The sequence below is a fragment of the Salmo trutta genome, chromosome 32, assembly GCF_901001165.1.
Source record: "Salmo trutta chromosome 32, fSalTru1.1, whole genome shotgun sequence".
Classification (NCBI taxonomy): domain Eukaryota; kingdom Metazoa; phylum Chordata; class Actinopteri; order Salmoniformes; family Salmonidae; genus Salmo; species Salmo trutta.
In genome coordinates, this window is record NC_042988.1 from 30,411,987 (window position 1) to 30,423,228 (window position 11,242).

The 11,242-nt window shown below is 45.8% G+C and overlaps 1 protein-coding gene across 1 annotated transcript in view; it reads right to left on the reverse strand.

The window, feature by feature from the left end:
* Nucleotides 1-11,242, reverse strand: part of LOC115170498 (cytoplasmic phosphatidylinositol transfer protein 1) — a 155,605-nt gene that overhangs the window by 8,494 nt on the left and 135,869 nt on the right. The window contains exons 5-6 of the mRNA XM_029726714.1: nucleotides 10,523-10,594; nucleotides 3,579-3,677 (exon numbers count right to left, since the gene is read on the reverse strand). Coding sequence (XP_029582574.1) covers nucleotides 3,579-3,677; nucleotides 10,523-10,594 — 171 coding nt within the window. The remainder of the gene's footprint in view (nucleotides 1-3,578; nucleotides 3,678-10,522; nucleotides 10,595-11,242) is intronic.

Below are 11,242 nucleotides of genomic sequence, written 5' to 3' on the forward strand. Positions count from 1 at the left end.
GCTAGAGTATTTTTTTTATGTTGGCAGGAAAACTTCTGTGCTTTGAGCACATTACAAAGTTATACAGTTAAAGTCGGAAGTTTACATACACTTAGGTTGGAGTTATTAAAACTCGTTTTTCAATCACTCCACAAATTTCTTGTTAACAAACTATAGTTTTGGCAAATCGGATAGGACATCTACTTTGTGCCTGACACAAGTCATTTTTCCAACAATTGTTTACAGACAGATTATTTCACTTATAATTTACGGTATCACAATTCCAGTGGGTCAGAAGTTTACATTACACTAAGATGACTGTGCCTTTAAACAGCTTGGAAAATTCTAGAAAATGATGTCATGGCTTTAGAAGCTTCTGATAGGCTAATTGACATCATTTGAGTCAATTGGAGGTGTACCTGTGGATGTATTTCAAGGCCTACCTTCAAACTCAGGGTCTCTTTGCTTGACATCATGGGAAAATCAAAAGAAATCAGCCAAGACCTCATAAAAAAAATTGTAGACCTCCACAAGTCTGGTTCATCATTGGGAGCAATTTCCAAACGCCCGAAGGTACCACGTTCATCTGTACAAACAATAGTACGCAAGTATAAACACCATGGGACCATGCAGCCATCATACTGCACAGGAAGGAGACGCGTTCTGTCTCCTAGAGATGAACGTACTTTGATGCCAAAAGTGCAAATCAATCCCAGAACAACAGCAAAGGACCTTGTGAAGATGCTGGAGGAAACAGGTACAAAAGTATCTATATCCACAGTAAAACGAGTCCTAAATCGACATAAACTGAAAGGCCGCTCAGCAAGGAAGAAGCCACTGCTCCAAAATCACCATAAAAAAAGCCAGACTATGGTTTGCAACTGCACATGGGGACAAAGATCGTACTTTTTGGAGAAATGTCCTCTGGTCTGATGAAACAGAAATAGAACTGTTTGGCCATGATGACCATCGTTATGTTTGGAGGAAAAAGGGAGGCTTGCAAGCCGAAGAACACCATCCCAACTGTGAAGCACGGGGGTGGCAGCATCATGTTGTGGGGGTGCTTTGCTGCAGGAGGGACTGGTGCACTTCACAAAATAGATGGCATCATGAGGATGGAAAATTATGTGAATATATTGAAGAAACATCTCAAGACATCAGTCAGGAAGTTAAAGCTTGGTCGCAAATAGGTCTTCCAAATGGACAATGACCCCAAGCATATTTCCAAAGTTGTGGCAAAATGGCTTAAGGACAACAAAGTCAAGGTATTAGAGTGGCCATCACAAAGCCCTGACCTCAATCCTATAAAACATTTGTGAGCAGAACTGAAAAAGCATGTGTGGGCAAGGAGGCCTAGAAACCTGACTCATTTACACCAGCTCTGTCAGGAGGAATGGGCCAAAATTCACCCAACATGTTGTGGGAAGCTTGTGGAAGGCTACCAGAACTGTTTGACCCAAGTTACACAATTTAAAGGCAATGCTACCAAATACTAATTGAGTGTATGTAAACTTCTGACCCACTGGGAATGTGATGAAATAAATAAAAGCTGAAATAAATCACTCTACTATTATTCTGACATTTCACATTCTTAAAATAAAGTGGTGATTCTAACTGGCCTAAGACAGCGAAGTTTTACTAGGATTAAATGTCAGCAATTGTGAAAAACTGAGTTTAAATGTATTTGGCTAAGGTGTATGTAAACTTCTGACTTCAACTGTATATCATTGTTCTGGTATAATGTGAAATAGGTCTGAATTAGGGTAGCAAAATTCCAGCAACTTTCCCAAAATTCCAAGGTTTCTGTAAATCCTAGTTGGAAAATTACAATTTATTTGTTTATTCCTTCCTGATTCCAGGATTATTCCAACCAGGATTTCTGGAAAATCTGAGAATTTGGGGAAATTTACCAGAATTTTGCATTCCTAGCTTAATGTAATAGTATGACCATCTGTCAAAATCATCTCTTTGTAGGTACATTTGAACAATGCCAGGTGAAACGTTACTGCAGTTGGCAACATATGAGACTAAGTCTATGCTCTCCTGAACACAGCAGGTATCAGGGATTTAAAAATGGCTCAGATCAAATCAAATCAAATATACTTAAATAGGCTGGTTGACATTATATTGTATTCCAGGAAAAAGCATCTGGTGGCTAGGGCATCAATTCCCATCCTCTGTTCAAACATAAAAAACAGATCCACTGCTGTCCCTGTGACTCTAATAACAGACATGGGATAACCCCCCACCCCCTCCACCACACACACACACACACACACACACACACACACACACACACACACACACACACACACACACACACACACACACACACACACACACACACACACACACACACTCTATCTGATGAAACTAGCAGCTAGCTGACCCTCAGGGCTGAGAGGAGAGATATGACCAGCTAGAGGTCTCTCTATCTGATGAAACTAGCAGCTAGCTGACCCTCAGGGCTGAGAGGAGAGATATGACCAGCTAGAGGTCTCTCTATCTGATTTAACTAGCAGCTAGCTGACCCTCAGGGCTGAGAGGAGAGATATGACCAGCTAGAGGTCTCTCTCTCTGATGAAACTAGCAGCTAGCTGACCCTCAGGGCTGAGAGGAGAGATATGACCAACTAGAGGTCTCTCTCTGATGAAACTAGCAGCTAGCTGACCCTCAGGGCTGAGAGGAGAGATATGACCAGCTAGAGGTCTCTCTCTGATGAAACTAGCAGCTAGCTGACCCTCAGGGCTGAGAGGAGAGATATGACCAGCTAGAGGTCTCTCTATCTGATGAAACTAGCAGCTAGCTGACCCTCAGGGCTGAGAGGAGAGATATGACCAGCTAGAGGTCTCTCTATCTGATTTAACTAGCAGCTAGCTGACCCTCAGGGCTGAGAGGAGAGATATGACCAGCTAGAGGTCTCTCTCTGATGAAACTAGCAGCTAGCTGACCCTCAGGGCTGAGAGGAGAGATATGACCAGCTAGAGGTCTCTCTATCTGATGAAACTAGCAGCTAGCTGACCCTCAGGGCTGAGAGGAGAGATGAGCAAATGAGATATGAGAAATGGGGATTTGTATACGCTCTTAGAAAAAAGGGTTCCAAACGGGTTCTTTGGCTGTCCCCATAGGAGAACCCTTTTTGGTTCCAGGTAGAAGGGTTCAACCTGGAACCAAAGTAGTTCTACCTGGAACCAAAAAAGGGTTCTTCAAAGGGTTCTCCTATGGGGTCAGCCAAAGAACCCTTTTAGGTTCTAGATAGTGCAGTTTTTCTAATACTGTATTCTCTTAGATATTCTGTTATCACCCTCTTACACTTTTTCTGACTTTGTGAAATGACCAGGTTGCTAGCACCGAGAGTTCACCCCCAACTCCTTCCAAAAAGTACACTTCCACACTTTCTAACATGGGTTTAACAATGGTGGAAACTTACGCCAGCCAATGCTTACACCAATCATATGGTTTTAATTCCATGCTGGTGAGTATACAAGTACAGACTTGTACTGGAAAACGATGGCAAATTGTGACTGTCGATGTCCACTGCTGTTGAAACAGTGACTTGGGATTCCTAACCCTTGACTTCTAACCTTTGACCTCCTCACCTCAGACTCCTTGTAGTAGCGCTCTGGGATCTCGTCGTAGGCGATATCCACTAAGCACACCTCTATCTCCTCCTCCCCTTTGGGCTCGCTGTCAAAGATCTGAGGGATAGAGAAAAAGAGATGGGCATGTCATTTTAGAGAAAGAGAGAGAGAGAGAAAGAGAGAGAGAGAGAGAGAGAGAGAGAACATAATCAACTGTTCTCCACGTCTAAGATGTAGGGACACCCGTGATGAGGAGTTGTATTTCAGCAACACCTTATCTATGTAGATATCAGTGATCATATGAGTGAAGCTTAATGAACGGTCATTCCCACAGCAGCCACTAGGTGGAGCTCTGATGTTTGGGTAAGTTGAGAGAGCGAGCATTGCATGATACTGATCGGCCAGAGCTGCCAATCATATAGAGAATCACATTGTTTGAAGGGGGAAAGCGAGGCTTTTAACGGTTATGAATGCTTTACTCCTTTCCCCATTAAAGCCATGAGACCTCGTCAGGTGACAGGTGCTTTCGCCAGGAGGATACATTTAGCTCATTTAGCAGGGAGAAAGAAACAGGAGAGACAGAGACAGAGCTGGTGCAGTAATAACCTCCTTGAAATAGTTGAATAATCCGGACAAAAATCCATCCATTACTGACATCAATGTATATTCATCTACCAACCTTTGCATGATAAGTAGACTGGGAGGATGAAAAACGGAACTGAGTAATGATGTCTTTGAGAGTAGAGGAAGTAAGTCTTGGGAAATTGAGGCATTGATGGGATGAATTTAAAATTCAGTAAATACATACTTTAGTCTCAGGAATGAAGTCAGGGTCGTGTTCATTTTGCACCAAACACAAGAAAATCAGCTGAAACAGGGAGGGATTACCTGGAAATGTCCAATAAGAAACTTTTATATTCTTTTGTCTATAGCAAAACGTTTTAAAACGGTTTCCATTATGTCCTAATGAACACGACCCAGGACAGACAGGATCATTTTTATTATATGACATAATGTAAATGTTGTGGAACGGTAATGTGAATGTGTCCCCCACCAGGAAATGAGGTTCAGTGGTGAGAGGAACAAGAAGCAACAGTCTCTGTTTAAAGGACTGTATCAGACACGCAGACAGACACACAATATCTCCCTATATCTTATTTCCTTTCTATCTTGCTCCCCCTTCTCTCCTTTCTCTGGTTGTCTGAATATCAGTCCTTCATACTGTAGGGAATTCAAATCTGTAGCCAAGGAGCTGTAGGCAATCATCCCTTTCTCCCTGACACACCAACTCTCCCAAAAAGAAGATGCAGCAGGTGAATGCGGCTGGAAACAACTGTTGTCCGCATCTCAAATGGCACCCTATTGCCTATGCAGTGCAGGGCTCTGGTCAAAGGTAGTGCACTACATAGGGAATAGATTGTCATTTGAGATGCAGATATGTAACAGAGTAAGACCTTGGTGTACTATGGATGTCCTTGACATGTCCTTCAAACCAGAAGAAGGGGGATTAGTTATGAGTAAACCCATTGTGTAACATGAAGCAACGGGCATCGATAGCAAGCCCAACCAAGATAATGCATTAATGAAAATCTCCTATCACAGAGGTATACGATATAAACTCTCCTATCACAGAGGTATATGATATAAACTCTCCTATCACAGAGGTATATGATATAAACTCTCCTATCACAGAGGTATACGATATAAACTCTCCTATCACAGAGGTATACGATATAAACTCTCCTATCACAGAGGTATACGATATAAACTCTCCTATCACAGAGGTATATGATATAAACTCTCCTATCACAGAGGTATATGATATAAACTCTCCTATCACAGAGGTATATGATATAAACTCTCCTATCACAGAGGTATACGATATAAACTCTCCTATCACAGAGGTATACGATATAAACTCTCCTATCACAGAGGTATACGATATAAACTCTCCTATCACAGAGGTATACGATATAAACTCTCCTATCACAGAGGTATACGATATAAACTCTCCTATCACAGAGGTATACGATATAAACTCTCCTATCACAGAGGTATACGATATAAACTCTCCTATCACAGAGGTATACGATATAAACTCTCCTATCACAGAGGTATACGATATAAACTCTCCTATCACAGAGGTATACGATATAAACTCTCCTATCACAGAGGTATATGATATAAACTCTCCTATCACAGAGGTATACGATATAAACTCTCCTATCACAGAGGTATACAATATAAACTCTCCTATCACAGAGGTATACGATATAAAAATGATGAAAGGAGAAAGAGAGGATGTATGTAGAGAGATGGGAATGGTAGAGATGATCAACCACCACACACACTGCCTTCACCCCATAGTTATCCATATTTTTTTTAACCTTTATTTAACTAGGCAAATCAGTTAAGAACAAATTCTTATTTACCATGACAGCCTAGGAACAGTGGGTTAACTGTCTTGTTCAGGTGCAGAATGACAGAGTTTTACCTTGTCAGCTCAGGGATTTGATCTAGCAACCTTTTGGTTACTGGCCCAATGCTCTAACCACTAGGTTGCTACCCGCCTCTAACCACTAGGCTGCTACCCACCTCTAACCACTAGGCTACCCGTCTCTAACCACTAGGCTACCCGTCTCTAACCACTAGGCTGCTACCTGCCTCTAAGCACTAGGCTGCTACCCGCCTCTAACCACTAGGATGCTACCCGCCTCTAACCACTAGGCTGCTACCCACCTCTAACCACTAGGCTACCCGTCTCTAACCACTAGGCTACCCGTCTCTAACCACTAGGCTGCTACCCACCTCTAACCACTAGGCTAAACGTCTCTAACCACTAGGCTACCCGTCTCTAACCACTAGGCTGCTACCCGCCTCTAACCACTAGGCTGCTACACGCCTCTAACCACTAGGCTTCTACCCGCCTCTAACCACTAGGCTTCTACCCGCCTCTAACCACTAGGCTTCTACCCGCCTCTAACCACGAGGCACTACCCGCCTCTAACCACTAGGATGCTACCCGCCTCTAACCACTAGGATGCTACCCACCTCTAACCACTAGGCTACCCGTCTCTAACCACTAGGATGCTACCCGCCTCTAACCACTAGGCTGCTACCCGCCTCTAACGACTAGGATTCTACTCGCCTCTAACCACTAGGCTGCTACCCACCTCTAACCAATAGAATGCTACCCGCCTCTAACCACTAGGCTGCTACCCACCTCTAACCACTAGGCTACCTGTCTCTAACCACTTGGCTGCTACCCGCCTCTAACCACTAGGCTACCTGCCGCCCCAATGCATAAATCCATATCCAAGTTGATTTGATATGCTCCACATGGAAAGGCTTGAGAAAGAACCACTTCCACTTGACTCGGAGGCCTGGGCCCATATGCATAAAGCCTCTCAGAGTCGGAGTGCTGATCTAGGATCAGTTTTGACTTTTGTGAATAAGATCACACAGACACACACCTGATCCTCAATCAGCACTCCTATTAAAGATGCTTTATGAATATAGGCATTGAAGCCCACAGACTGAATGGTAATCTCATTGATATTAGTGAGGGAGAGGCTAGCCAATGCAATAAACATGCATTCTGATGAGTTGGCAGGGGCAATTAGCAGGCCATTGTGAATATATTAGACGTGTTCTTATTCATCCCAGCATCCCACTGTTCTGACTCCACCCACTCGTTTAGAAGTGAGAGACAGAAGAAGATGAGACTGAATGTTGTATGTGGCATTGAAGTGCACACACATGCACAGACACACACCATGACCCCTCACAGACACACACCATGACCACTCACAGACACACACCACGACCACGCACCGACACACACCATGACCAGACACAGACACACACCATGACCACTCACAGACAAACACCATGACCACTCACAGACACACACCATGACCACTCACAGACACACACCATGACCACACAGACACACACCATGACAAGACACACCATGACCACTCACAGACACACACCATGACCACACACAGACACACACCATGACCACACACAGACACACACCATGCCACGCTAAGACACACACCATGACAACGCACAGACACACACCATGACCACTCACAGACACACACCATGACCAGACACACCATGACCCCGCACAGACACACACCATGACCACACACAGACACACACCATGACCACACAGACACACACCATGACAAGACACACCATGACCACTCACAGACACACACCATGACATCTCACAGACACACACCATGACCACTCACAGACACACACCATGACCACACAGACACACACCATGACAAGACACACCATGACCACTCACAGACACACACCATGACCACACACAGACACACACCATGACCACACACAGACACACACCATGACCACTCACAGACACACACCATGACCACACAGACACACACCATGACAAGACACACCATGACCACTCACAGACACACACCATGACCACACACAGACACACACCATGACCACTCACAGACACACACCGCGACCAGACACACCATGACCACTCACAGACACAAACCATGACCAGACACACCATGACCACTCACAGACACAAACCATGACCAGACACACCATGACCACACAGACACACACCATGACAAGACACACCATGACCACTCACAGACACACACCATGACCACACACAGACACACGCCATGACCACTCACAGACACACACCGTGACCAGACACAGACACACACCATGACCACTCACAGACACACACCATGACCAGACACACACCGTGACCACGCACAGACACACACCATGACCACGCACAGACACACACCATTACCACTCACAGACACACACCATGACCAGACACAACATGACCACTCACAGACACACACCATGACCACTCACAGACACACACCATGACCACACAGACACACCATGACCACTCACAGACACACACCATTACCACACAGACACAAACCATGACCACGCACAGACACACACGATGACCACTCACAGACACACACCATGACCACTCACAGACACACACCATGACCACTCACAGACACACACCATGACCACTCACAGACACAAACCATGACCAGACACACCATGACCACTCACAGACACAAACCATGACCAGACACACCATGACAACTCACAGACAAACACCATGACCACTCACAGACACACACCATGACAAGACACACCATGACCACTCACAGACACACACCATGACCACACACAGACACACACCATGACCACTCACAGACACACACCGCGACCAGACACAGACACACACCATGACCACTCACAGACACACACCGTGACCACGCACAGACACACACCATGACCACGCACAGACACACACCATTACCACTCACAGACACACACCATGACCAGACACAACATGACCACTCACAGACACACACCATGACCACTCACAGACACACAACATGACCACTCACAGACACACACCATGACCACTCACAGACACACACCATGACCACTCACAGACACACACCATGACCACTCACAGACACACACCATGACCACTCACAGACACACACCATGACCACTCACAGACACACACCATGACCACACAGACACACACCATGACCAGACACACCATGACCACTCACAGACACACACCATTACCACACAGACACAAACCATGACCACGCACAGACACACACCATGACCACTCACAGACACACACCATGACCACTCACAGACACACACCATGACCACTCACAGACACACACCATGACCACTCACAGACACAAACCATGACCAGACACACCATGACCACTCACAGACACACACCATGACCACTCACAGACACACACCATGACAAGACACACCATGACCACTCACAGACACACACCATGACCACACACAGACACACACCATGACCACTCACAGACACACACCATGATCAGACACACACCGTGACCACGCACAGACACACACCATGACCACGCACAGACACACACCATTACCACTCACAGACACACACCATGACCAGACACAACATGACCACTCACAGACACACACCATGACCACTCACAGACACACAACATGACCACTCACAGACACACACCATGACCACTCACAGACACACACCATGACCACTCACAGACACACACCATTACCACACAGACACAAACAATGACCACGCACAGACACACACCATTACCACTCACAGACACACACCGCGACCAGACACAACATGACCACTCACAGACACACACCATGACCACTCACAGACACACAACATGACCACTCACAGACACACACCATGACCATTCACAGACACACACCATGACCACTCACAGACACACACCATGACCACTCACAGACACACACCATGACCACTCACAGACACACACCATGACCACACAGACACACACCATGACCAGACACACCATGACCACTCACAGACACACACCATTACCACACAGACACAAACCATGACCACTCACAGACACACACCATGACAGACACACACCATGACCACTCACAGACACAAACCATGACCAGACACACCATGACCACTCACAGACACAAACCATGACCAGACACACCATGACCACTCACAGACACACACCATGACCACTCACAGTCACACACCATGACCACTCAGACACACACCATGACCACTCACAGACACACACCATGACCACTCACAGACACACACCATGACCACACAGACACAAACCATGACCACTCACAGACACACACCATGACCACACAGACACACACCATGACCAGACACACCATGACCACTCACAGACACACACCATTACCACACAGACACACACCATGACCAGACACACCATTACCACTCACAGACACACACCATGACCACTCACAGACACACACCATGACCACGCACAGACACACACCACGACAAGTCACATACACACACCATGACCACTCACAAATGCACACCATGACCATGCACAGACAACCATACTGACATTGTCATTGCTGCCTTTGTTGTCCTCATACTTGGTCTCTATGTGAATGGAGAACTTTGGCAGAAAGGAACACTAGAGAAGAGGAGAGAACAGCAGGAGATTACACACAGAATAGAGACAATTAAGACAATATTTTGACTTGGTATTTGTGAGCCCCAAATAATACCCTATTGCCTATGTAGTGCACTATTGTAGATTAGGATTTAACCACTCTACTTTTAGGTTATGTCCCAAATGGGACCTTATTGCCTATGTAGTGTTTTGACCAGGGCCCGCTATAGGGCCTACATAGTGCGTCCTGGTCTACAACAGGGTGTGGAGCACTGGGGAAACTGATCTCCATGAGAGACAGGATATAATCTTTCTACCACTATTCATACAAGCTCAGGAAAGACAGAGGGAATATCTCCCTGGGTCTTTGTGGTCAGGCTGCAGGGTGAGGTGTTTTATGGGCAGTGTGTGTGTGTGTGCACGTGTGTGTGCACGTGTGTGTGCGTGTATGTGTGTGTGTGTGTGTGTGTGTGTGTGTGTGTGTGTGTGTGTGTGTGTGTGTGTGTGTGAGTGTCACGCTGAGTGTGATTGCATGTGTTTTATTGCCCCTGTCTTCAGTAATAATGATTATATTATATGGCCCTGTGGATTTACTGGCACCTCGTCCACACCCTGAACCTCCCCCACGATCCCCCCATGGCTAGTCAACTATCACTCATACCTTCCTCC